Source organism: Haplochromis burtoni, unplaced genomic scaffold (genome assembly GCF_018398535.1).
Source record: "Haplochromis burtoni strain Fernald_Lab_line unplaced genomic scaffold, NCSU_Asbu1 Contig_295, whole genome shotgun sequence".
Taxonomy (NCBI): Eukaryota; Metazoa; Chordata; class Actinopteri; order Cichliformes; family Cichlidae; genus Haplochromis; species Haplochromis burtoni.
The window spans coordinates 79,236-107,082 of record NW_024582656.1 but is presented as its reverse complement, the minus strand read 5'-3'; the positions used below and the strand labels follow the sequence as shown (position 1 = coordinate 107,082).

At 45.5% G+C, this 27,847-nt stretch overlaps 2 protein-coding genes across 2 annotated transcripts; both read left to right on the top strand.

Annotated features, from left to right (window-relative positions):
- Positions 1-8,077: 8,077 nt before the first annotated feature.
- On the top strand, positions 8,078-24,062 carry trim33l (tripartite motif containing 33, like). The gene is made up of 15 exons (XM_005941069.3): positions 8,078-8,181; positions 8,469-8,541; positions 10,516-10,578; positions 11,031-11,166; positions 11,923-12,049; positions 12,140-12,256; positions 13,172-13,286; positions 13,715-13,861; positions 14,452-14,563; positions 14,767-17,429; positions 17,530-17,720; positions 20,410-20,512; positions 20,636-20,692; positions 20,896-21,018; positions 21,952-24,062. The coding sequence occupies exons 1-15, from the start codon at positions 8,111-8,113 to the stop codon at positions 22,237-22,239; spliced, it is 4,386 nt and encodes a 1,461-aa protein (XP_005941131.2). The 5' UTR covers positions 8,078-8,110; the 3' UTR covers positions 22,240-24,062.
- An 884-nt stretch (positions 24,063-24,946) lies between these two features.
- On the top strand, positions 24,947-27,166 carry zgc:171704 (uncharacterized protein LOC100124619 homolog). Its single transcript, XM_005941068.3, has 4 exons — positions 24,947-25,322; positions 25,579-25,632; positions 25,761-25,837; positions 26,324-27,166. Exons 1-4 carry the CDS (start codon positions 25,220-25,222, stop codon positions 26,732-26,734), a joined length of 645 nt encoding a protein of 214 aa, XP_005941130.1. The 5' UTR covers positions 24,947-25,219; the 3' UTR covers positions 26,735-27,166.
- The last annotated feature ends 681 nt before the right edge of the window (positions 27,167-27,847 follow it).

Here is a 27,847-nt window from a genome sequence, read left to right as displayed (position 1 = left end):
CCCTGTGTATATAAGCCCTGTGTTTTCCCATGCTCAGTGTCGCGTCGTACAATCAGATCATGCCTGTGTGTCCTTGGTCTCAGTGTTCCATCATCACTTCATGTTTGTTTCCTGCCAGCAATAAAGCTGAGGTTTTTTGAGTTTCAATTCCGTGTTCGAGTCCTGCATTTGGATCCTCGTCTTTGCCTGCCCGCACACAGAGCCCTGACACACAGTTTCTATCTTCCATCTCTTTGATTTAACAGCTTCACACCTTTGACACAGTCACAGCCTGTTCTGGTCGGCGAGTCGTTTGCATCTGAAATGAGTGTGAATAAGTCAACTTCAGATTTATATGCCTGTTTTTGCATTCAGAAACGACTCCATAAATCTTTTAACCAAATAGACTTTAATGAACACTTCTATATGTCTAAGAACATGTGCCGGGTTTTTACATAGTTATTGATGACTTTCTGAGAGAGGAGGAAGAGGAGGGAGGGACAGATGTATATTTAGAGGGACAGTCTGGGTGTCTCGTGGACAAACACGCTGACCCCATCTCCTCACTGCAGGTACGTTCTGAGATTCTCTTTTGTCTCATAGTCATGTGAAGTGATGAGTAATAGTTCATGTTGATGGAAGAATCATTCAGTCTGTAATATCTGTACATTGGCTTCATTGGGCCACATTGGTGCATTGGTTCTTCAAGTCTGGTTTGAGTGATTTAACAGGAATTTAACACTGTTTCAAGTTCATGACAGAGCTGGTGCTGTCAGCCGGGGGGATAGGTCAGTGTCACTGTGGAACTGTAGACTAGAAGGTCCCATCTATCATTAATCGTCCCAATTTGGAGAACAAACAGGAGTAATGCCAGGGTTGATTTAAGGCCTGTGATTATCCTCCTTCCTGTATCACAGGAATGTGATGCTAAACACATGAAAATAATGTCTTCAGACTCCCACAAAGGAACACGCTGACAGTTTACAGTGAGAAATAACTCAGTAACAATAAAGAAGTGTCCCTGTATGCTGATGATGTTTTTGTGTCCATGATGAAATGGTTGCAGAAGAAGTGCTTACAGTCTCCGAGCTGTCCGTCATGAAGTGTGGTGAAGCGCTCCTCCTGCTGCTCTCAGGTCAGCAAACATGTCTCCCTCTCACACATTTAGTTACAAGAAAATGTGGCGACCTGTCGGCCTCAAACCTCAATAAACTGAAACTGTGTGCTACGAGGTGAGAGTGTGATTATCAAGCTTAAAGTCAGTTTCTTGTTTTCATCTTTTCACCTGCTAGATCACCATAGCAACTGATGATAAACACATAACTTGGTCTGGAGCAGGTTATGTGCGGCGTCTCTGTGTAAAGTGCCACGTTTTACTGATTCTATTATTTACAGCCTGATTTCAGTGTATCTCACCAACGTGACAGAATGAAGCTGTGACGTTATGCCATCACAAACAGCTGGTGTTGTATTGCCACTGGAATTTATATAGATTCAGTTAGTGATGCAGAAATTGCATAAATGTTTTGAGGTTTAATCTGTTGCTGGAACTGCAGCTAATGTTCAGTTCGGTTTTATTTATACAGCACCACAGCACAGCAACAGTTGGTTAAAGACTCTACAGTAACACAGAGAAACCCCAACAATCAGATGATCCCTGTGAGCAAGCGCTTTGGTGACAGTGGGAAGAAAAAACTCCCTCCAGTATTACCAGGAAGGTATACTGGAGCTAATTTTACTTTGATCTGGAGAAATTTTATTTTCACGACTTCTTTATTCGACTGCAGAAGAGTGGAATACCTGAACAGACATAAAAAATTAATTGCCAAAAATATCAAACTTTGTGTGGTTGATCGCCTGTGGACCACTTTGGTTTTTCAGATGTTAATAAATCAAAACGATTCACAGTTATCAGCGGAGACGAGCAGAGTTTGTAGCTTGTTGAGTCAAAGCGATAAACGGAAGTTTTCCTGGCACAGAATAATCGGTGACGTTTTGGGTGGCGTGTGTTTTTGCAGTCAGGGCTGTCTCTTGTGTTGTCTCTCAGGTTATGTGGTCGTTTGCCAGTTTCAGTCTGGTCAGTGCAACAGACAGTTCCACTTCGTCACTCAGTCAAAGACCTGGACCGAAGCTCAGCTTTACTGCAGAGAGAAGTACACCGATCTCGCCACCTTCACCAGCAAAGACGAAACTATGGCGGCCCAACGGCTGGTGGGGAGTCAAAAATTCTGGATCGGACTCTTCAGGGTCTGGCAGTGGTCTTATACTGGAACAGGTAAATCAACCTTCACAAACTGGGGCACAGGCGAGCCTGGTGTGGGGAAGTGTGTGACGGTATCTGCATTGGGATTCTGGTCGACCAGAGACTGTTCAGAAGAGAAGCACTTCATCTGTTACAGCGGTGAGTGGCATCGGCACCTAAAAGCACCACGACGAAGGAACAATAGTCTCTCAGATAGATAGATATATTTCTATATTTATATTATTATGTACAACTAAAACACATTTAGTCGAAGAAAAGATATCATGATCAGCATTTCTTAAAAATATCAGTTTGTAGTTTAAAAAAGGCGAATGTTGTTGGTGAACATTTCCAGCCTCTGCTCTGACTCTGTCTGCTCGCTTCTCTTCCAGGTGATGCTGGCCGTTACATCCTGGTGCAGGACTCGAGGAGCTTTCATGGCGCTCGGTCCTACTGCAGGGAGAGGTACACAGACCTGAGCACCGTCAACAGTGTGGTGAACAACACGGAGATCGTGACTCTGCTGGCGTCAGACATGTATGATAGTTATTCAGTGAATGGAAATAGATGGCTCATTCCCTCTTTGTCATATGCCTGGATTGGTTTGAGCAACAGCTGGGAGTGGTCCGATGGCAGCGACGTCCAGCTCCTGCCTCTGACTTTGCAATCAGGAGATGGGGACTGTGTGATGGTGGACCAATCATCATCATCGTTGCTTTTCCAGCCATGCGATAATACCCACCCCTTCCTCTGCTACCAGGGTGAGTCTGTGCTCACTGTTACTGCAGAGCCTGATCCTCCAGGTCTGATCGGCTTGTTGTTCCTCTGCAGATGTTCAAACTCCAGTGTTGCAGCGCAGCGTGAAGGTTCAGCTGAGAGCGGGCTCTGCAGACCTGAACGACCCCGCAGTGCATGAGTCCATCCTGCAGCAGGTCAGAGGACACACGACACCCTGTTCCTGCAGCAGAGCTGCAGCAGAGCTGCAGCAGAGCCCCACCAAACTGCAGCCTCTTGCATCTTTAAAATAAAAAACCAGAGGATCATTTGGTGGCATTTTCCTCTTGTCTGCATGTCCTCAGTCAGCAAGAAAGAAAATAGTCAATGACAACAGTGTTGTCATGAATTCAAGAATTTAAGAATGAAAGTTCAGTGATCCTGGTATTTTCAGACTCCTCGGTGATTGTGCTGGTTAGAAATCAGTCACTGTGTCTTCATCAGGTTTCAAACACTTGTTGACTTTGCACACTGTCATAATGTGTGAAAACTGTGTTTCAGGTGAGGGAGAAGCTGGCGGAGCAAGGAGTCACTGAGGAGGTGAAGCTGAGGTGGAGGACGCAGCCTGATGGGAAGGTTTTCCACAGAGAGGAGGAGACAGCCGCTTACTGTGAGAAGGAAGACTGTGGGTCGGTTTAGTCTGCACACCAGGAAGTGACATCATCTGTGTATTCATTATTACTGGCTGATGTTTTAATGATAAATCGATTACGTCTTTTAATCTTTAGAAGTTATCTGACTGACAAATATCAGTAGCTAGCTCCTAAATTATTGTGTATATTAGGGTTAGTAATCGAGTATATGTATGTGTAATGTTTGAAAAGCAATTACTCTGTAGATTAGTGTTGCTGGACCTCTAATCACGACTCTCCTGAGCAGGGTGACACTCTGCTTTGAGGGTCCTGCTGTGGTGTCAGGAAACAGGTGCAAATGATTTTCTTTTTAATAACTATGATTTTTCTTCTTCAGCTGTTTTTCTCAATGCATGAAATTTGTAATGTTCATCTTATTTTATGAACTAAATAAAAGAGCAACTTGACACGCCTCTACTTTTTCACAACTTACGGGTTATGATGGCAAACAGGGCGCCAATAAAACTAATTTGAATACATTTCATGATTTTGATTATTCTACTTTGATTCTTCAGTTAAATCAGAGCTCAGATTGTCAGACACACCTTAAAAGCCTGTGGTGCACAGCCTCTTAAAATAAATCAGTCAAATTTAAAATCAAACTGTTAAGTCAAATTGTTGAATGTTGTCATTGTGTTTCTTAAATTTGTAAAGTCTTAGTTTAAGCAGCAGGATCAAGACATTCCTTTGATCCTGACCACCTCAGCCTCTCCGTGCTGGGGGAGGTTTTATTGCAGATACATCCTGTCTGACAGATCTGCTTCTTGTGTTGTAAGCTTCCTGCTTTTATGACCCTTTTGGTGAGCAGGAGGTCACACAAACACACCCCCATCACACACATAGACACACATAGACACACACACACAGTGCCTTGTCTTAGAACCATTGGGGGGTTTTATGGTGGGAGGTGTTGTGTTGTATTGTGTAAACTGTAATAAATGCGACGCAGCTCTGACTCTCTGTCGGTCTGACTGCTGAACAGAAACCTGTCCCCGCTTCAATAAATGATGAATTTATTTAACTTAAAGAGGAGCTGTATATGAGTTGGCAATAAAATGCTGGGGAGACTGAAGAATGTTCAAAATGTTTAAAATGAACTCATCTGAAGCTTGGACTCAACAAAGGTCCATATGTCATCATTCAGCAAGAGGATAAGAGAAAATGCCTCATGGATGTGTCCAGTTTCACTCAGTTATTAACAGTTAAGTTTGAACTAAACAACCTGAAGCTGCACTTTCTCCATCAAATTCCAGTCAGATCAGGAAAACAGTTATACTTTCTATGATGTATTTAAACCAGTTTGTTAATGATTTGTTGCCCCCTCACATATAACTGAGTAATATGTTTACATGGAGCCTCTGTGGCTCTGGTCTTTTCTTGTGTGGACACCGGCTACATACAGAAACACAGTGAGGACGTATACGATCACCTCTTTACTCGAACCCTCGGATAACCAAAAAAGGAAAATCTGTTACTGTTGCTAAATATCTTTTTTAATCATGCATTAAGCTGACAGCACGAGAATTACAGCTTTAATGGGTTCGATTTTTCTGAAAGAGATAAAAAAAATAGAGTTAGTTGATAATAAGCAGCAACCATGAGTCCAAACGTTCATGGAAAAAGCACAGAAACACAGCTTTGTCGTATTTAAAGTATACCCAAACCTAAAAACAGATGATGATCGCACAGTATTTGAACAGTTTATTCCCAGAAATAAATTCAGAGGTTCCTTTGTTGGCAGAGACGGGAGCAGAGCAGACCTGGAGTTTAATCACAGAGTCGGGAGAGCAATGAGACCAGTGAGGGTTAGCGGTCCATACAGAACTGGTGTTTGGTGTCAGTGGATGAAGACCAGTGACTCCCAATCATCAACGCGAGTTTAACACGAGTACATAGTTTATCGTGTTCTCTGTTACCTCTCATAGACAGACTGATTATTCATGTTCTGCACTCTGTCCAGAGCTCTAACATTTTGTTTGACTGTAACATTATTTTAAATCCAGACAAACACTGAATCTTTACAGCTTGTAACCTAAAATAAAAAATCAGGGAATAAATCATTGATCCCGTCCTAGTGTGCAGACTAATCCATCACAGTGCTCGCTCTCACAGACGGAGTGATGAAGGGCCGTGTGGAGATACAGAAATTCTTTTATTGCTGCCATATAACCTGCATCATTATAACTGCATTAATAACATTCTTTACAGCATTATTTCATCTAATAATATTTCCCACAGTATTGATACTGCATTACAGCTGTTTATTGAAGATGTCCATTTGAGGATCCTTCCATTATGTTAACTTTTATTACAAGTACGGTTAGAAGTATTTTATACACATTGCATATCTGTGCTTATTTTGAGTTGATGTTCAGTTCATTGAGGGTTTTAAGCTTCACTGGCGTGACTGTCCAGGTGATCCATGCTGAGGGAAACTAGAACATAGAAGGATAACTGCAATGCATGCTCACAATACATATAATACATATAATCTAGGAATGTGTCCGGCCTGAGGCCTCAACTCATTTGGTGTCTTAATATATTTTATTCTACTTGGTAACAGACGATCAGAGTCAATAATTAGCCTCAGAGACCCTGAGGGCTTGAAGTTTATTACCTTGTATGGAAGGTGTTATAGAAAAGAGAAGTTCTATGTCTGTTTATAGCCATTAAAGATGTACGATTAACGGTGACTAATGTCTGGAACCTATTTTAATCTGTCATTGACGCCATGGGCGTGTACCCCACTGCTTTATAAGTGTCCACAACATGTATGTTGGTCAGGAGACATATGTTGATGTTTTCTCCGGGCTGTTAATAAACTCATCATTTGATTGCACTTTTCTGGGGCCTCCATGGTTTGTGACACTGCTCTACATGGATTGATTTCACGACAGCCGTTTGAACCATTTAGAAAAGAATAGAATAGAATAGAATAGAATAGAATAGAATAGAATAGAATAATCCTTTAATTGTCCCACAAGGGGAAATTTGGGTGTAACAGCAGCAAGAAAGACACGTATACAAACAAACAGTACACAGGACAAAAACACACATATTTACCTGACGTTTGCGCCATCGGTACGATTCGCTTCAGACCAGCACGACCTCCACTGTCTGTGCTGGGTACTGCTGCCATCTGACCACACCTGCTGCTGTTCAAACCATTTCCATGCACGGTGACCTCATCAGAGGCGTTTGATGCCAGCAGAGCGGCGACCTTCATGCTGTTGCTCAGGTTTGTGTACTGAGCCTGATAGCAGCTGCATTATGGAAGAGAGACACATGTTTCTGTGCTTTGTGCAACTGATGAACCCAGTGAGTCCTACAATAACAATCGTTTCCATGGCTACAAGAAGATGCTAAATGACTGAATCAGTGAATGTTTCATCTCACTTCTCTTTCTAGTGAGCTTGTCTTCATAGAGCCACAAAATGTAGAAAACGGCTGACATGAAGAGAAGCATCCAGTCTGCTGAACTGGAAACAGTTAAAACCGTCCAGATAATAAACATCTGCTCCTCTATCAGAAGGTCATCGTAATTTATGTAAATCCAGATGTAGTATCAGGAAAGGTAAGTGCTCATTAAGGTTTATTTGGTTAAAGATATCAGGAGTCTTTTCTTTATGCAAAAATCTGCCTTATTCAAATTCATTTGAGAAGCAAAGAGTCCTCAGACTGACCTCCATCAACCACCACATGGTGAGTGAATGAAGTGTGAAACCATGAAAGCAGACTGAGGTGATACCCTGTAAGCTGTGCTCGTGCATTCATCCTCTCTGACCTTCTTCTGCACTTCTAGTCTGTGAGTGTAATAAAGCTTTTCTCACAGCATCAAACCTTGAACACGTCTGCTGCATCAGGCCTCAGGTTTGTGTCTTCATTTGAATCTGAAGCAGAGTTTTGTGTGTTTGCATGGCTGCTTCACCACCTCAGTCATATTTGAGTGAAGCTGTAATTATTATAATTCTGGAAAGAGCAGAAAAGCTCTACTTGTTATAGACTGAGGACACAGCCCGACACGGTTTTGTTGTAACATCAGGATATCTTTTTTAAAAAAAATTGTGTTTTTAGCATCTTTGCATTTGGTGCGAAGTGATACAGTGAAAACAGACAGGACACGCCCCTTCTTTTCTTTATTATCCACCTCGATTTCCCAGTAATAAACTCTATTTTACTAATTTGCTAATTATCTTAGAGTAATACATAAAATTACTTTCAAAACATGTTAACATCTCAAATGTATTTAAATAATAATACATTTAAAAAGGTAAATATATATATATTAACAAAATAAAATATATTTAAAATCCAATATATTCACTCACTGGACACTTTGTTAGGTACACCTGTTGAGCCCTGATTATGTAACCAGCCAATCACGTGGCAGCAGCTCAGTGTATTCAGGCAGGTAGACGAGGGCAAACTGACCTGTTGAAAGGTCCACAGTCACCTGATCTCAGTCCAGCAGCGCACCTCCGGGATGTGGTGGACCCACGTGTCCGAGGAAGGTTTCCAGCACCATGAATATAACAACAACACAACGGGACAGAGGTTGATGTTTATGACGTGTTTTTATGTCTAATGTGTTTCCTTATGTTAGTGAGGGACTCGCAGCGAGGTGTACCTAACAAAGTGGTCGATGAGTGTATAAACGTGTTTCTGACGCTCCGCTGTTTCCCAAACCTGCAGCAGGTCTGTAAATACCACAGGTTTCCGGTGACGACCAGCAGGTGGCGGTAATACGCTCACAGTCGGGACGTCACCTGCGCGGACCAGAAGAAGAAGCAGGGCGGAAGTTATATCTGTGTTGTGTTTGTAACGGTTCTTGTTGGTTCCAGGCTAAACCGGGAGGACTCGTGTTACCGTGAATGTCGACGGTGTGCGTGTCTGCGGATGGAGCGGACGGTGACGGTGAGTCCATCACATCTCGGCTGAACCTCCGGTGTCGGAGCTGGTCTCTGACACGGGGCTCTCGGCCCCCTTAGCGGCGTTTCGGGTCCGGGTCTAGCTCAGCTCAGGTTTATTTACACAGCGCCAAATCGCGGCGCCACTCGTCAGACCACGCCCCGAGCCAGCACTTGGCGACCGTGGGAAGCAAAAACTCCATTTCCCGCGCGATGACGTCATGGCGGTGTTCGGGACGCTCCTCTGTGTTTACATGATGTTCGGCTCAACTTGGCCCTCAGGCACGCGCTCCGTGACGTGACTAGTGGAGACACGCTAAACCCTGTAACTGAAGGACTGATGAGAGGTGAAACGTCCATGACCTGGATGACCGAGATCCTCCACAGACACGCCTGCGTGTGTTTTATGTGCGGCTCTAACGGTTTTTCCCGTGAGGGTGGACTTGAGGGTGACAAACCCACGAAGCCCAGTGTCAGATGTGGCTCAGAGGAGACGCGCTGAGTTGCGGTTGTTTCTGTGGCAGCGTGGTTGCTGTAGAATGTGGACTCAGCTCTGGAGGGCCCGCAGAGGTCACATATGGACCTTTATTACAACAGCTGCGGGGTCAGACACTGACGTAATGGACGATGTTTCCCAGAAAGGTGTTTCTGTCCATCTGCAGCAGCGTCAGAACCCTTTGCGCTGTCCTCCACGCGACTGCACGAACGCTGCAGCTGTGTGACCAACAAACATCGCACAAACATGAGCGCAGACTCATGATCAGCGTTCAAACTACAAATACCGTTAATAGCAGCTCTCAGATGAGCGAAACTCAGGTTTACTGTTAAAGAGAGTGAACTCTGAGTCAGTTGCCATGGTAACAGACTGTCTGTTCACTTGGAAGATTTTCTTAAAGTGCAGCAAGGGGCTGTAAACACAGTGAGGGTATATATATATATATATCTGTGCCCCCTTTGGACGACCTGAGTCACTGAGTGAAGATGAGGCTGAAATGAGATTAAAGTGAGTTTCACTGTGTTCACATTTTGTATCGATTTGTTCATAAATTCAACAATTTGAAAGATTCAGTCTCTTAAATTAATATAAATCACATAAATCAGTCTCAGTAGGTCCGACTACACGGCAGCAGACTCCAACCTGGATCCAGTTGCATGATATCTGATCAGGATCTGATCGTACTGTTATTCTGTCCACGATCTGTAAGCTGTTTGTATTTAACGAGACCATCCTTCCAAAACTGTGCTGAACTATTTCAAATGTAAATTACCAACATGTAGACATTGATTTGAAATTTCCTACAGCTTGTTTGTCTTTACAGACAAAACTTTAAATTCAAATTGTATTTTTTTCAGTTACGTGTCTGTGAGAAAGCAGCCGTCTGTCACTGAAGGCTGAAATGAGATAAAGTTATAAAACAGTAAAGACGGTGTGTTATAAAAACAGCCTGTGGCGTCCGTCGGCAACATGAAACTTGATTAAGAAACTGAAACGCTGATAAACCGTTGCGGATGTTTATGATGATGACAGAGTGACCCGAGCCCGTCCTGATTAAGATGAACATCACGGTGCGCACTAATGTGTCCAAAGACTAACATGGAGGCTCAGCTCCTTATTTACTCTTTGCTGTGGGGAATCCTGGGATCAGAGCTCCACTGATGATGACTTTCTTTACTCCTGCACATAATCTGTGATCAGCCTTTCTGGAACCAAAAACAAAAGAGTTTCTGATTTTAGAGTTTGTTGAACCTGCTTCTTTGGATCACTTCCTCTGTTAGCTCACTTCCTCCGTGCTATGTTAGTGCTCCCGCTAGCTGCTGCTGTCGCCTGGTAAAGTAAAGGGGAACCATGTCACCAATGTCAGATATAGCTTTTTGTGTCAGGATCAGACTGATTACTGATTCACATATTAGATTGGCACATCACCAACGCCACAAATGTTCTCATCATAGCTGCCGGACTTCATCAGCTTCTGTCTTTCAGGAAGCAACTTTGCTGAGCAACATGGAAGCGACAGGAGCATCAGGAGACAACCTGAGTCAGCAGGTAACTCAGACGGTGGCGTGGGAACCTCCAGCAAACCTTATTTTATTTATCTGTATCTGCACCAGGATCTCCTGCTTTGAGCTTTTTAACCAAAGAATATTCACATATGATCCTGCAGCAGCATTTTATTATTATTAGTCCTTTATTTATCCAGGTAAAAAGTCTCATTGAGATGCCTGGCATCATGGCAACAAAAGTCAAGCATGTGGAAAATGTGTGTGAGTGTGTGTTTGCATGCACATAGAACACTGTGAGGCTGGTGAAGACCCCACGAGCCCTATGAAGACCGTTCTGTGTCTTGTGACACACTTTCAGGATCTCCCGTGGTCCGTACGTGCAGGAAACGTGAATTTGTGTGATTTTTATGGCATTTAAATAGACTGATAAAAGAAAAGACCTCCAGCTGGAGTTCGGTCTCACCTGTGAACGTCTCCGCCTTCTCATCTCCTCAGTGCAGCAACTGCGACGCAGCCTCCGCCGCATGTTGGTGTCTCGACTGTAATGAAGCTCTGTGCGGCGTCTGTGTGTCGGCGCATCGCAGAGTCACGGTGACCAGATCACACAGGCTCCTCCATCACCCGCCAGAAGGTAAAAAAACCCCACCCACACCCAGATCCAGATTCTGTTGGAGAGACACTGCTCTCTGCTGTCAGCTGACCGTCGCTGTTGACCTTTGACTTAGTGACGAGCTTCAAAAAGATCTTTTATGTTGTAAAAGTGTAGAAGCACATCCAAGTGTGTGTAAGCCACAACTTGTGAAGTATTTGGTTCGTGAATTGGAGTTTGATACAAATGAAACAGGATGTGATGGTTCCAACAGCAGGAGCAGCCAGAGGCGCTTCAGTCCGCTGTTTTTATTTATTGTTGAAGAACTGAATCCTCCAACAGCCGGACAGAGTTTAGTCTTTTTGACCCGACGGGTCGAGCTGTAGAAACGACGACTCGCTTTAATGGGGAGTGGTCTGCTAAGCCCAGCCTGTCTCTGCAGTGTTCAGCTCAGAAACACTGGTGCTTTCCAGCTTCTGTGTTTACACCATTAGCGTGTCAGGACTCCAGCGTCTCCCTCACCTGCCAAACTTCCTCTGAGCTCCGAGCCCAGCACGTGGAAACGAAGGGAAAGTCCCGCAGATAATATCAAACACAGTACACTCAGTATTTGTACTACATTGTTACATATTTTACTTTATTTTCATACTTTGTTTCAGGTCTGAGCGCTCGGTCCAGAGACGGTTTCAGTGGGAACCTAATTTTACCTCATCTCTTACAACCTGTTATATTATAGTAATCATCGAGAGCACGGTCAGTGAGCAAACTAAGTGATAATCTGTGTGTGTGTCTCTTCAGGAAACATCTTGTCTTCTCCCACCAAGTTCTGCAGACTCCACCCATCTGAGCCACTCCAGCTCATCTGCTTCACCTGTAAGCAGCTCACCTGCAGAGACTGCCAGCTGACGACTCACATGAACCACAGGTGAGCCGGGTCGGACGCGTTCTCGAGTTAAAGTGGTTGTAGTGCAGACGTGAGCCGGCACACTGAGCCGTGAGCTGCTTTTGTTTCCAGGTACCGCTTTGTCAGTGAGGCGGTGGTCAGCCTGAAGAAGCAGCTGGACGTGTACGTTCATTCCACGACGAGGCAGGAGGACACGGTGAGGCGCAGTCTGCAGGACATGGAGACCAGGTACGGCTGATGATTTCACTGTTTACTTCCTGAAAAGACGATGGCTCACCAGCAGAATAAATCCTTACTCCACAGAACCAAACAGAAATGTATATCAGCAGCTCGAGTGTTTTTAATCTTCTTAAATGTGTTTTCGTTTAGCAGATTATGAGTAAATGTGCAGAGGAGCAGCAGAGCGGGTGTCTTTAACCGTGTGCAGACCGGCCAACACAAAAACACCGTCTCTGTACGTTCAGTTCTGTGTTGGTCGAATCATTTGTGGGCCTGAAATCTGCCACAGAGGGCAAAAAAACAACATTTCAATTTACACAGTGGCACTGGAAATACTCTTAAACGGGAATACTGTGTGTGAGTGTGACTGGTTGTCAGTCTCTACGTGTTGGCCCTGCGACAGACCGGCGACCTGTTCAGGGTGTACTCTGCGGGGTAGGCTCCGCCCCCCCTGTGACCCTGACAACGATAAGCAGAAGAGCGTGGACGGGAATAATGTGTGGCTGCCCTTGGAAAGTCTGCAGCGTGGCTTGATAAACATCCTGACCTGTGACGTCTCAAACACGGAGCAGGAAAGGATCAAAGTATCACTCGCCACAGGCTGCAGGGCCTCCTCCTGATCTCCCATCACCATACTGCGTCGGGTTTGAAGTCGTTATTGCTCGTTAACGTGAAACGCTCCCACTGTCAGCCTCCGCGCTGCTGTGAATCCTCACACAGACTTTTACTCGTTATCTTCATGTTTGGAAACATTCAGAGAATTTGTTACATTCACTGAATTTCACTGTTCTGAGTCTCCACGCGGTAAAGCTCGCCACCTCATTCCTACTTAGTATAATAACTTGAACCTTCCTCAGGTGCTCGCTGTCCCGTCTGAGGACTTTCTGGAAAATAACCCCCCCTCGTGCTTCTGCTGTGTTTCAGGCTGCAGAGCATCGAGCAAACAGAGTCTCGTCTGAGGACCGAGCTGCAGGCGGGATTCGTCGCGTTTGCTAAACTTCTGAAAGCGAAAATGGTGTCACTCCTCAAAGACATAAAGGTAACATCCACCAGCTGTTTTAAATATTGTTGCCTATCTAGCAGGCTGATGTCATTTCCTGTTTCTCTCTGCAGTGTCCCCGTCTCTATCTAAGTCTTTGTTTTCTGCAGCCAGAGTTGATCCGCTGCCTCAGCTTCAAGTGCACGTTTCTCATTTGTTAGAAAGTGACGCAAATCTTTTCTCAAAATAGGAACCGAATTTATGAACAGATTTTTCTTCTTGCTGATGTTTCTTAGAAGTCTCTCAGTCTGTGCTCTGAAGTTGTTGCAGTGAGTTTCACTCCTCAGCGTAACCTTGAGTCTTATCTGCTGCTGCTCTCAGTATCAAACGTCTGTGCTCACTCAGCCTCGCACGCCAACGTTTCTGGTAAAATACAAAAAAATGGAGCGCCTAAAAAATGATTAAAGTGTGTGTGTGTGTGTGTGTAGAAGGTGTATGAGCTGGAATGTGAGCAGATTCAGGGGAGGATGGTGAAGATGAAGCAGCTGCAGCAGAGCCAAATGTCCATGAAGGAAACGCTCGAAAAGGCCCGAAATCTCACCGACCTGCCGACCCTGCTCTCACACACCGCACAGGTACACAGAGATGTGGCAGACACACTGCAGCTGTACTCATCATACCATAATATGAAAACATGCGAGGCGCACTGACTCTCAAAATGCGGTGTGACTAATATTGAAGTCTTTACAGAGCGATAGAGACGTTTAAACATGTAAATCATACATGAACAGTCATGACAGAAATCTAACAACAACAGTTAGAAGCAAACAGACTGGAGTTGTTTCCATGTTCATGGATGTCGCCTATCTTCACTAATGTCTGCTGTAGATGCGAAACTGTGGGAGGAGCCAGTCCTCACTGGTACGTCCCCACAGAGTTAGACTAAAGTCCATCAAAGCCAGGCTTTCCTCCCTTATCTGGCTCAACAAAGATTAAAACCCCTAAAAAGGGACGTTTCGCACATCATGTGACTCTTAAGTCATGCACAGGGATCCCTATGAGCGTCCCCCAATCATATCAGATAATCATTGTTTATAAAAATCTTTGAAAACAAAACGCAACACTGTTGCAAACAAACAGAAGTTGTGCAGAAAACGTTAATCTGGTGATGTAGAGCGTAGACGGTGAACCAACCATTTTATCCGTGCTTTGTTTTCTCTGCCAGATTAAAACCCAAATGAAGGAGCTTCTAGATCAGGACTCGGACCCCCCTCTGAAAATGCCTGAAGTGAAGCTCATTACCAAGTTGGGTTACGAGGAAACCCTCTCTGAGCTTTGTAAGTCCGCTCGTGTATCTGTTTCTTATGTTGTCTTCAGCTTTGCAGCGGACGCTCGGCCGTACGTGTGGAAACCAAACCGAATCATTTTACGAGCTCAGAGTTCATGTCGATGCTGTTTGAGTTTGGATGTAGTTTAATCGAGAGAAAATAATTGCTGCACCCTCCTCCATCTCCTCTTCCTCCATTGTTTCGGTTTCCAGGTAACCTTCATGTTTCCTGGATCCCTTTCGCTGTGCCACCAACCTTGGATAAAAACACAGGAACTCCGGCGACTCCTGCTGCCCCTCCTCCCACCTCCACCTGCAACCCCATCTCCAGCACCGTGATGGACAGCGCCTCTGCTTCTCATTCGCTTCATCTGTCGTTTACATCCTCATCTGCCCCCACACATGGAACAGACTCCACTTCTTTCAAGTCTCCCTCCACCTGTCTGGCATCCCCCGGCCCCCAAACTGAGACGGCCGGTTCCAGTGCTACACCTGTTCCTGATGACTGTGCTGCTACACCTTCTCCATCCTCACAGTCAAGTTCATCTTCGGCCCTTTGGAAATTTTCGCCCAACCTAACCCTTTATAATCTCCTCACTCACAACCAGGTTGGCACTCAGGATTCGGTCAATCCTCGATCTCCGCCCTCGAGTTCCCCATCGGGTCAGTTGAGTCATGCTCTCCCTCCAACCGCCACCTCTCCTGCAACCTCCAACAGGCCCCTCCCCCCATCCTGTAATGCCCCAGGCGCTCCAACCAGCCGTGCCTCTCTTTTGTGCACGCTCTTATCCAGCTGCTCCACTTCCATTACCCCTCCTGCTCACACCTCCACCTTTCCATTGCCCACTGACAGCACCCCTCAAACTGGCAAAGCTATGAACTGTAACCCACCAGCTACCACCAGTGTTCTCCCTCCACCATCAACGTCTGTGTCTGCTCAGCCCAGCGTTCCTCTGTCCTCCACAACCGCCATGTTTCCCTCCTCCATCACTCCTTCCATCTCCACCCGTCCCAGTCTGTCAGCCCTTGTGTCCAGTCAGCCCACTATTCCTCCATCCTCCACAACCTCCATGTTTCCCCACTCCTCCTCCTCCTCTTATACTCCTTCCACCTCCACCAATCCAGTGTTCACCGGCTCCATCGCTCGAGCCAACACCTCCCCCGACACACCTGTTACCATCAGTAGCTTCTCGTCACCACATTTAACCAATCAGTTGTCTGCGTTTCCCCCCTCCTCCTTATCCACCCCTCTTCCCACCTCCACCTGTCCAGCAGCCACCACCGCGTCTGTTTTCCAGACTCTCGACAGCCATGTCACTAACCTGGTTGTTCCAGATAGTTCCACGTGCCGCCCTTCGGCGTGGCTCTTGCCCTACGATCAGTGTAATCTTCGTCTGTCCTCCTCCGCCTGCCCCTCGTCTGTTTCTCCTCCAACCGTCTCTTCCACCTGCCCACCTGCTCAGATTTCTAACTCGCCGAGCGCCTCTCCGAATCAGTTCAAACCTCTTGTTACACATTCAAGCATGGTGTTGGCTGGTTCTCCAGCCACCTCCTCCACATTAAACTCCGCCCGTCCCGTGTCCTCCTGGTGCCTCCTCCCCCAAACAAGTAACTTCAGTAATCCTAACCTACTTGTTCCAGTCAACTCTGATGCCACCACCACCTCCTCGACAACCATAAACTCCTCCTCCACCAGCCCACCCACATCCACCTTTACTGTTCTGACCAGCAGTAACGCTGCCTCGCCTGTTCCCGTCAGCATTCCTTCATCTCTTTGGAATTCCTCGTCCACTTCGTCCTCTGTAGCTTTCGTATACTCCTCCTCTGCCACCCCGCCCAGCACCACCTGCTCCACAGCGGCGCACAGCTCGCTGCTCCACACGTCTCGCTCGCTGCTCCACACGTCTCACTCGCTTTCCCCAGTCAGCAGTCTCAGTACGTCACAGATCTTCGCTCCCTCTATCACTCCAACCTTGTCGTCCTTCATCAGTTCTCCCTCCTCCGCCACCAGTTGTTCATCTCCCAGCTATTTGTTCCTCCCCCAAACTGACGCCTCCCGTTCCTCAGTTGTTCTCAGCATGCTGCCTGCCGGCTCCACGTTCCCCCTGTCGGCGGGTCAGTTTCTATCCTCACTTAAACCCGTCCAACCACTGCAGGTTCTGAACCAAACCGCTGGTCCTCACTGGAACCAGCCCACCATCGTGATGCTGACCAACACTCAGAGTGTGTATCAGGTGCTGCTCAATGAGACTGCTCTCATCAGGCTGCCTGATCATCGCGCTTTCCATCCGGCCTCGGCGCAGAAACGAAGCGGCCTCGAGGAAAGCAGCATCACAGAAGTGAGTCCAGAGACTTCTGCGGGAAACTCTAGCTGCGACGGACCGAGCGGCACGTTACCGTCAGAGCAGCAAACCATGGAGGATACGAGCCCGGCTTTACCCAGCAGCCCTTTGTCCTCGCTTCAGGAACTCGACAGCACACTTCATCCCCCCTCCCCTCAGGAACAGACTCAGCAGGTTCCCGTGGAGGGCTTGGTGGTTGACTCTCGCTGTGATAGCACTATACAAGATACTGAGGAGGTCCAGGAAACGAAAGAAACCGAGCACGCCACTTGTGTCTCTGACGAAGCAAAACCGAACGCCCTCGAGCCAAAAGACGACTTACCAACACTGGTAACTCCTGACAAGGACATCGAAGAGCTGAGCGCCGTGATTGGACAGGAGGACTTCAGTCTGAGTCGGTGGCAGCCCAAAGTGTCCGTGTTGAGACTGCCTGTGTCCCTGCCAAGATTTGGACGGTCCCTTCCCAGTTTTCGTCTGTTACCTGGAGAGACTGAAGATGAGATTTACCTGGAGGAAATGAGCGACGACTGTCAGGTAGGATGCACGATCTGTAACCCAGGCAAACTTGAGAAAGTTGGATTATAAAATGAACCGCTCAGCTTTAAGAGACTGTCGTCGTTGTGCTCCGTTGCAGTCCGATGCCGAAGACGGGCCGGCTGACAAAGAGGATTTCATGAAGCCGGAATCGTCCCCAGACTCTCCGATAACCCTGGAGATTCTTGCCTGCTCGGTTTGTGCATCGCCCGGCACTTCGATCATCTGCTCTGCCTGCGGTCGAGGATACCACAGAGACTGCCACGTCCCCCCAGTTGGACTCGACTTTTGGTAAGAAAAATAATTTTTATCCTTTTGCTTCACTGATGTGTGACCATTGGATTGAAAATCAATCTAAAGCCTATTCAAAAAGTTTTTTTTTCTTCATTTTAAGTTATTATGAACAAAACTCAACTCTTTCCTGATTTACTTTTATTATGAAACCTCTGCAGGAAGTCTCTTAACATTGATTCTGTTCATCTGCACGTCTTCAGTCTCAGCTGACTGCAGGTTTCAATCTTATAAACAGGACATTTGCATAATGACTGAAACCAGCCCAGTGAGGGAACAACGGGCTGGGAGGTCAGTTCCTTCAGCATTGATATGCAAATCAGGCTGTGTGATTTAACCAAAATCTCATATCCCGATATCAGACGTCTATCGTCCCGATAACCATATAAGTCACAAAATGTTAACATTTATGTAAATTCTGTGAATCTCGGGCAGCTCGACTTGTGTGAAGTGTTTCCAGCTGGAGTCGAGTGTTTTAACCGATGCATGAAACGACACATTCTAGACATGAGTTGTAACGGCGCCGTTTTCTTTGTGAGTATTTATTACACGGCGTGCTGCGGGGAAAAGCCTGTTCTAACGTTTGAGTCTAAGGTTTTTTTAGCACCTGGCGGCTCTTTTTTACTTCTCATCCGTAAATAATCTGCTCTTTCACGTGATTCAGTTTATTTTGAAAAGTCTCAACAGGATCTTGAGCTTTATTGTGAAAGGTTTATGTGGAACATAAACAAGCGGACAGGCGATGCTGTTACCGTCGTTGTTGCTAACGACAACGCATAAAAACAGGCGCTTGTCCGTCCGTAGTGTGGTGATATTACATATAAGAGAAAGAGAACTTTAATACATGAATACAGCCACTGCAGTGACATCAGAACATGAAAAAATATTGACGTAAACAGTTTATTTTGCGACACCATGAAACAAACAACAGCGTAAAATGAAACGATGGATATATATGGTTATATCGAACAGCCGTACTGCAAATTGCTGTCATGACAAGTCTTAATGCTGAAGGAACTGACCTCCCAGCCCGTTGCTCCCTCAGTGGGCTGGTTTCAGTCATTGTGCAAATGTCCTGTTTATAAGATTGAGACCTGCAGTCAGCTGAGCCTAGAGCTGGGCGATAGAACGATAACGATATGTATCGCGATATAACTTTTACTCGATAGAGAAATTAAGCTATCGCGATAGACCTCGCCGCTCTTGTCCTCCAAAAAAAAAAAAAAAAAAAAAAAAAAAAGTCAGCCAATCCAAATTAAGTAGCGCAGAGCCGAACCAATCACAGCCGCAGCGTCACGTCGCGTGACTTGTTACGTACAGCACAAGTGCCAAGCCGCACGTGTGTTTGTTTGGGAAGCAGCCAGCGGGTAATGGAGGAAATGAGTGTGCCGACTAGAAAAATCAACCGAGCGTGACCGAAGAGAAAACAGATGATGGTTCCAACGCCGGAGAGATTGTCGAACGGAAGAGCCATAGAAGTTCCGTAGTGTGAAGGTATTTCGGCTATTTCAAGTCTGACAAAAAACAGAGTAGCGTGCACTGTAAATTGTGCCGAAAGCAAGTCTGGAAATACAATAAACTGGTGCATGCGTCACACTGTGCGCCACGTTATTGTTTCGGTGAAATGAATTTCTACAATACTGTTACTGTTAATTCTACTCTCTGCAGTGTTTAAATGCTTACATATACACACAGTTACTGTCCCTCCACACATACGACTCGGTTCTGCTTCTATGCCCCAGCTTTGTTTACTTTTTCCCACCGAGGCTTCTAGACTTCTGATTGGCCAACATTTCTGCACGGTTAGGAATCTAGCGCCACCTGCTGCTTTGGCATGTTCATAGCAGCGTTTTCCTTCATTTCTGCCTTTATGTGTGGACGGGATTATTTTTTAAAACGAAAACGGAAAATCTCCAGTTTTCAAAAATACCCGTGTACGTGTGGACGTAGCCTCAGTCTCTGACTGGAAGCGCTAATTCGTCATTCGGCTTTTGTCAGACTAAAGTAACTGTTAAAACTGTTTGAAAAGCTCAGCTATACAACAAGGAGAGATTGAGAATTTCCTTTTAGTTCTCAGTTTATTTGATATTGACAAAAGTTAGTCAGTTTTGTCTGTTCTTCTGTAAAACAAACTAAGATTTATTTTTAGAATTAATATTTTGTTTCTAAGTGGAATTGACAGATTTAGTCTGTTTCGTTTGTTCTATTTTGAAACTTAAACGCTTTAGCGGCTGCCTTTTGTGTAGTTTGCAATATTTGCCTTTATTTATCTGAAAAAGTCTCATGTTCCTTAAGTACATCTACCCTGTTGAACTTATTATGGGAAATAAATATTTAAATAAAAACAAGCTGCTGATTATTTCACATTTTACTTGTGAGCAACGGCACATTTAAATCTTACAAATATAGTTATTTGGCTTATATCGTGATACATATCGTTATCGCCTGAAATGAAAAAAACATATCGTGATATGAAAAAATCTCATATCGCCCAGCTCTAGCTGAGGCTGAAGACGTCACCTGATGATGACGAAACGTTTCTCTGGAAACGTCCAGATGAACAGAATCAGCTCTTTGGGTCTTCCTTACCTGGTGATTGAGCATCAAAACCTCTGCAGGAAGTGCATACTATGAGTGTCAGTAACATCACACAGTGAAGTGACCTCTGCTGTTTGACCTTGTCCTGCAGGTCAGAGTGGGCCTGTTCATTATGTCAGAACCTGTCAGACCCGTCGGACCCCTACAGCACCGAGAGACTTCAGCGCACCAGCCTCAGTCTGCAGAGCCTCAGGGTCAGCGTCGGCTCACAAACGCTTACTCATGAACCTCACTTCACAACGTGACTCTTGTCTCCATCGGTTTGTGGTAGATTTTCTTCTAAAGTTTTGTGTGTTGTGTCTGTTTTTGTTTTTCAGAGGTGCGAGAGTCTCGTTCTGCATCTGAAGGTTGAAGTCTGCAGTCGGTGCTCTCAGGTCAGTCTGAACAAAGCTCCAGTCAGAGTAGAAGCTTTTAGCAGCTAACAAGTTTATACACTTCATAAAAGGTGCATGAATGAAAATAAACCTGGGAAACGCAAAATAAAGGGTCTCCTGTAGCTGTCGTTGAACCAGCAGGTGGCGCTCCTGCAGCCTGATCAGGTCACAGCGATGAAGACTTTCTGTTTTCTTCTCTTCAGTTTGGCGGTTTGTCTCGGCTGAAGTCGATATCGGACCGCCTGACCCTCCGCCGGCCTCCTCCGTATCAAACGGCCGCGGAGCTCGTCTCTGACATGTGGACTCTGTTTAAAGACGCCTCTCAGGTACGCACGGAGCAGGTGGAGTCAAACACGGAGCCGATGAACTGTTTGTCTCTCTTTAATGAATTAATGAGACGGTGTTAAACTGTACTTTTTGATACTATCATGAAATTAAAATGCCGGATGGATGAAACACATTAATTATTCCATTAATAATAATAACAATAATAACAATAATAATAATAATAATCCAGGTCTCTAAAGGGCTGTTTGTGCTTGTGAGCACAGCTGCTCAGTTATAAGGACACAAAGTAAAAAATGGCTCGCCTTCATAACGTCCAACTTTTTTATGCAGGTATTTGTTTTAAAACTGTACCTTAAACTTTCACCACTAGGAGGCAGAGTTTTACCATGAAGCCTGAGTGGCGTTGCCTCGGTGATAAGAGCAGCAGAGTTGTGCTGTGGATGTGAGAGTCTGTGGTCCTGATCAGCTGTTCCCCGCCCCTCACCCCGCGGCACCTGTCCCTGAAACGTCAAAGAAACCTGAAGGATACGGCGCCTTTTTAGCGGCTGCGAAAGCCGTGCTTCCTGTTAACCTGCTGCTACTGTTAGTTCCCCGAGTTTAAAGAGAGAGCAGGAAAATGACCTGGAATCAGTCTTACCTGTTCAGGTGATACCTGTCCGCTAGTGTCGGCTAATTATTCTCGACCTCATCGAGCACTGCTGTATGTGAGTGTGGCGTCGATGCGCCGGCTTCCTTTCTCGTCCTCACAGGTGTTTGACGTCTGAAGATGTTGGACGTATAATTTGAAAATAAATAATCAGAATTTAGGGCTGATTTCACCGCCTGCAGCCATGTTTGCCGTGCAGCTGACGCGCGAGCTTTGGCTTCTTTCAGTGACGCCGAGCTGCCGACACTCGGCTTCAGCGCAGACTCGCTGAGATAACTGAGCAGCAGGACGAGCCGTCACTCTGCCTTCTCTCTGCTGTTTTCAGGACGACGAGTTGCAGAAACTGCGGGAAAGTTTCCGGATGAAGTTGGTGGAAACTCTGAGTTCGGAGCTCCATCCTTCACTCCTCACCGCACCGAACTCAAACCCGCAAACTGCCGCTGGACACGCAAGCAGATCGCAGCGTGGCCGAGAAGACGAGAGCTTAAAGTTGGAAAAAGAAGAAGGGTTAATACCGGAATCCAAACTCGAGGACTTCAGGAAGAGACTGAGAGACTTTCTGGATCTAAAGGGAAGTCCTGGTCCAAAGAGGAGAAAGAGAGACGATGACTGAGGAGGTTTTAAATGACCAAGAAATCTCTGCACAGCTGCTTTTTTCTTTTTTAACCCATGAATGTACGAGTGACCTCAGCAATAGTTCGTATATGACCTTTACACATAAAATGAAGGAGAAACTGCCCGTCGCAGTTTCCTGTAGCAAGCGGCCGTCTTCAGATGTCATAAGTTTGTGTGAAAAGCCCAGCGAGACTGAACGTAGCGCGATGGAAACGACGCGACTAACCGTGCGTGTGACCGGAAACACGCTCGTCTGCTCCGCCTTCATCGGTTTGTTTCCTCGCTGCTTTTAAAAACCAAAATCAGAGTTTCAGCGGCTCAAAGAAAATAAAAACCTGTCCTGATGCAGATTTGATCGGTGGAAGCTCGGCTCTGTGCGCTCGGTGCTGGAGCTCCTCCAGGTGTGCAGGGGGGGCTCCTCCAGGTGTGCAGGGGGGGCTCCTCCAGGTGTGCTGCACTCTGATGTACAGGAAGCATCTGAGCTCACAGCAGGCAGCTGTAGACAGTTACAGCACGAGTAACTTTAAAAAGCATTTTTCAGAAACACCATGTGCCTTAATTTAAAGCCGCCCACAGAACCTGGAAACCCAGCCGCTGATGATGAAGTCAGTTTCTGAGTGGCCGCCGCGTGTAACCCCACAGGAGTATTAACCCCGTCGTCTCTCACTGACAGCGTGAAAAACCGCTAAAGGTTTCCTCTGCGGTGGGCGGGACGCGTCCTCGCCAGCGCTTCTGTATTTCTGCACTCAGTTCGCTGCATCTGCGAGTCGTAATCGATGATTTTGGTCTGAACTTTAAACAATATTTTTGGTATGAAAAAGTTCATTTTTCTGGGAGTGGTCACATCTTAGAGGCAATAATTTTTCAGTATTTCACATTTTTCTTCAAAAGGGGATGAAATGATGGCGGCATCGATCGGCCCAGTGTCCGTGCTGTGAGCGCTCTGACCTTATAAACATTAAACGGGGGATTTCGTCTGAGACTTTGTGCCGGGCTCGATTTTACCGCCTTATGTAAAGTGAGTGTGACACGTTCATTCAGACAGGAAGCTGTTACTTTTGTAATTACAGCGAGTCCTCGGTGGCAGTATTGTTACCTTTACTACTGTCAGATTTCATCTCTTTGGCAGCTGATCAGCCATAACGTGTTCTTATTTTTGGTATTTCCCCTGAAAGCTGAGGCGCGCACGCCTGCAGCGAGTAGCGTGACATGTTTACAGGTTAGTCCGAGTTTTCTCGTTTGATATTTCATGTTTTACACGAACGTTGTTTTTTCTCTTACGATGAAATACGCAGAGAATTTACTTTGTTTAACATATATAAAAATATAACATTAAAATAAACGTTCTTTTCCATAACTGACTGGCTTTGTATCTGAGATGAGTCTCGTGTATTTACTGTGAGCATTCAGTCGACCTGTGATTTATTGTAACAGGCGACTCTGTATTTGATCTTTGTCTTCAGTATTTGACCCACATCCTGCTGAGGTCTCAGCTGTTGTTTATTCTTTCATTCCAGCTTTATGGCGCGATTTGTTTTCTAATCACTTCATGTCGCTGTCTTCTCTTTCTTTAATAATTATATGTCAAAGCTGTCGTGTCCAAACGGATCCCAGTCACATGTGTGTGGAACCAATGAGCCGGTTCATGTTTCCCCTGGTGTTGGTTGGGGAACGCTGACTCGTTTCTTTGTGTGCGCAGTTCGATGTCATGCACATACCTGTGTTCAAACTTTATTGTGAAAGTCTGTGTTTATGTTCCCTTTTTTTAGGAATTTGAAATAATTTTGCTTTGATGACTCATCGAAAAAATAAAAATCTACTGAAAAAGAAAAACGGGAATCAGAACAAGAATTCAAATCTAAACGTGGATTCTTCTTCCGTTGTACATTTTATCAAAGAAAATGTTGGGCTGTGTTTTAAAAAATACCATTAAATATTTTTTTCACGTGACTGTAAATCACATCTTTACTCGGAACACAAATTCCTTTGTGCTTGCATCAGGAGGCCGTGAAAGTCTGCCAAATGCACCATCCGCTGTGGAAACCCCGTGAGACTTTGATCGTTGTCTTATTGAAATTTCTCGGTAGGCTGAAAATCATGCGGTGGGACAAACCGCGTTTAAACCAAATGATTAAGTGTAAACTTTTAGGTACACGAGGACTTCGAGAGTCTTAGAGTCGACGATAAAAAGCTCACATATTTGTCTGCATGATTTATACACCAAATATGGCCCCGAGGGATCCAGTAATGAATAAAGATCAGATAACTTGGTCTAAATTTGTTGGAAATTAATCCTCCTTTGATATCAAATTAAATGATTTGTTGAGGAAAATAATAATCAGTTAAGTTCTGCGGCTGCTGAAGAAAAACAGGAAGAATAAGGTTGTTCAGCTGGGAGCCAGCAGGTGGAGCCAAAGAGGCGCAGAAACGAAGCTCGTCGTTTAATCGACGCGCTCTGCAGCACATAGTCTTTCCCCACTGAGACCAACCCAGCTGCACAAATCTGCAGATTTTCACACGATGCAAAAATGTCCCAATAACTGAAAAATGAGACAGAGACACGCCCTCAATGTCCCCTCACTTCAAAACAGGTCAGATGGTATAAAAGCAGAAAGGTTGTAAACAACAGAGAAAGGTCATTATATCACCACCACCCCACTCCCACCCCACCCCCACCATCAGAGTGGTGCAAAAATGTCCTAAAATGTTCCCACAATTAGTGAAAGCCCTGAAATACCCTCAAAAAGACACCGACACAAGCACGTACACAAAGATGCTCATATCTGCCTCCATATCTGCCTCGTTACTGCTGTAATAAGACTCCAGATAAGACCCTCCACCAAGCACGGGCTGCAGTCAGACTGGGCTGTGACTCACAGCTCCGAAGCCCCGCCCACACGGGGTACATAAGCCGGTGATCTGAAGCGGCGCCTCCAGATCTTTGGCATCTATTGTCAGCAAACCTGAACTGATTCCTGATGGTGGTACAGGAGAAAAGTCGTATGGAGGCGATGGAGGGAAACCAGCAGAGGGTGGAGGTGAACATCCTGCTGCTCGGAGCTCACAATGTCGGCAAGTCCGGTGAGTAAAGATCAAACTGGCTCATTTCCAGAATATTTCACCTTTGCTTACAGAACGTTTTCATGTTGATCCGTTAGAAATATCCTCCTCTTTATGTTTCTCTTCTCGTATTTTCACTTCATTTCTAGTTTTCTAGCTCAAATGTTGCTCAGAGGAAGCAGCTCTGTAGTCAACTATGAACATATTTCAATGTTCTGATTTCTGTTTTTACTTTGCAGCGTTTTCTTTGATCTAATGATCTTTTCTCTCTGTGCAGCTCTCACCGTCAGATTTCTGACCAGGAGATTCATCAGCGAGTACGGCGACATCGGTGAGAGCTCTGTCTGCTCAGTCAGAGAGAACGTCTGTGTTCACATGCTCCGACTGTTCGAAATCATTATTCAGTGTCAGTACTATGAATGTTTATTCACGCTTCCCCTTTATCTCGCGTTCTTTCAGAGTCAGTTTACAGCCGAGTTGACAGAATTGATGGGCAGGAGATCTGCTTCAACATCTGGGACTCTCAGTATGCACAGGTAGGTCTCCACCTGGCTGCACCTCGCACACACACAGGTGTATTTCCAGCTCTTTAAAATGTGATCCTTTATATTAAAACACCTTTTTGGTTCCCAAATTGTGGCTGAGCAAACAGATTTGAAAAATATAATAAAGGTCAGAGCTAAAGATCGAGCGGGTACCACACATCAGTATCCATGGTGATTAAAGGGCATCTTAAATCTGAGATAAACATGATTAATAAAATAAACATGGGGAAAGTGTTTGCTAAGGTCATAGGTCAAGTGTCTCCAATAGAGCTCTATACCAAGGAACGTCAGAAGAGTCGCCCCCTGATGGTCAATAGACAGAATGCAGACTGAGGACCAATCGTTTATATCGAGCGTGTGGTTCGTTTAGTTCGACAGATTAGTTCGGGGAACCTTTTTGCATAAATTTGCATATTAACACCATAAATAATGATGTGAGCATGAATTTTAGAGTTTGTGCGTTTGCTTTCTCCACAGCCCGGAGAGAAGAGTTCCTCCGTCAGCGACAAACAGCTGCAGTGGGCTGACGGGATGATCCTCGTCTACAACATGTGTGATCGCAGCAGCTTCGACGTTGTCCAGCAGCAGCTGCAGCAGATACGTCGAAGCAGGAAGCCGTCCTCTGTCCCCATCATCATCGTGGCAAACAAACGCGACCTGCAGCGGCACCGCAGCGTCTCTGGCGAGGAGGGACGGTTGCTCGCCCTGTCCCAACAGTGTGGCTTCTTCGAGGTGTCCGCGGCGGAGACGTACCACGGCGTCCTGCTGGTGTTTCACCGCCTGGTCGACCTCGTGAAAGAGACGCGAGCTATAAGAAAAAGCATGGCCGGCGTCCGAGGGATCGTCAGGAGCGTGTCTGCAGTGTTTGCAAAGAAACGGGCGGAGTAGACTCAACATGCAAAGGTTGTTTTTGCTCATTCTGATGAGATGAAAACGTCAGGGCGAGAATTTCCTGTCAGATGCCTCCTGAGTGAAGTCAAAGGTCAGATACGAGACGGGCTGAGGAGGTTGAGAGAACGATTCTTTGTTGGAAGGTCGACGGTAAAGCTGGTCAGAGAAAAGTTGTTTCAGAATAAAGAGGGGCGGCTGGAGCTGAAGACCTTCAGCTCAGCTAGCAGAGAGGCGATGAATATCTCGGCACTTATCAGACACTGACACGAAGTTTCTTCCTCAGAGGATGAATCCTAATTACACAGGTGGTCCTCTGACTTTTCATTAGCCGCACAGGCAGGATGCTCTTCCATCCGATGAGCTGACGAACTCTTCCAGCACCGAAGAGCGTGAACCCGACTGACTTCAGTCACGTAACCTCCTCTGATTAAATTCTGGTAACCATTCTATCGAACCAATAGTGTTGTAATAGGGCCGACATTATACGCTCCATTCTTTGGTTTGTGACCAAACGTGTAAAAACACTGACTGTAGCATTAGCCTCGTGCGTAGTCTTTAGCATGCTAAGGTAGCAAGCATGCACTACATTTGCATTGTTTCAGAAAATATTTTAAAAGCTCAACAAATTCTCGAGTTCCCCTTGAAACATCTGAAATCATCAGGACTCTGCAGCCTGGTGGGAATGTCGGAAAGTTTTGTGTGTCAGACGGACGTCTTTAATTCATCAGCTACTTACATTTCTGTTGGATTAAAAAACTGGTTTAGATGTGAACTCGCTCACTGACTGACGATCAGCGTTTTTTCTGGCTGTGATTTCAAACAGGTTATCGGGTTCTCCAGACACTAAACTTACACCATCATGGACCTGCAGGAATGCTGGGTTCAGTCTGTTTTTAGCTCCTGGATGAACGAGTGGCCCGCCGTCAGCTGACCCAGCTATCTGGGATATATGAGAACAAAAGAACCTATCTGTACTGTAAAATGAATGTTTCTTTTTGTACATAAATCTATTTATTCATATCAGTGTTGTACAGAAACTTTTTCCCCCTGAAATTCAAACCTGAATAAACAACATGAACCAAAGTCACTGTTCAGTCCTCTGAGGTTTGA

Bases quoted from the DNA above. Each gene is read 5' to 3' on its own strand.
- zgc:171704 (XM_005941068.3), top strand. From the start codon at position 25,220: ATGGTGGTACAGGAGAAAAGTCGTATGGAGGCGATGGAGGGAAACCAG. The intron at 25,633-25,760 runs GTGAGAGCTCTG...GCGTTCTTTCAG, and splicing joins CAGCGAGTACGGCGACATCG to AGTCAGTTTACAGCCGAGTT. The intron at 25,838-26,323 runs GTAGGTCTCCAC...CTTTCTCCACAG, and splicing joins GGGACTCTCAGTATGCACAG to CCCGGAGAGAAGAGTTCCTC.
- trim33l (XM_005941069.3), top strand. From the start codon at position 8,111: ATGTGGTGGACCCACGTGTCCGAGGAAGGTTTCCAGCACCATGAATAT. The intron at 12,050-12,139 runs GTGAGCCGGGTC...TTTTGTTTCCAG, and splicing joins ACGACTCACATGAACCACAG to GTACCGCTTTGTCAGTGAGG. The intron at 17,430-17,529 runs GTAGGATGCACG...GCTCCGTTGCAG, and splicing joins AAATGAGCGACGACTGTCAG to TCCGATGCCGAAGACGGGCC.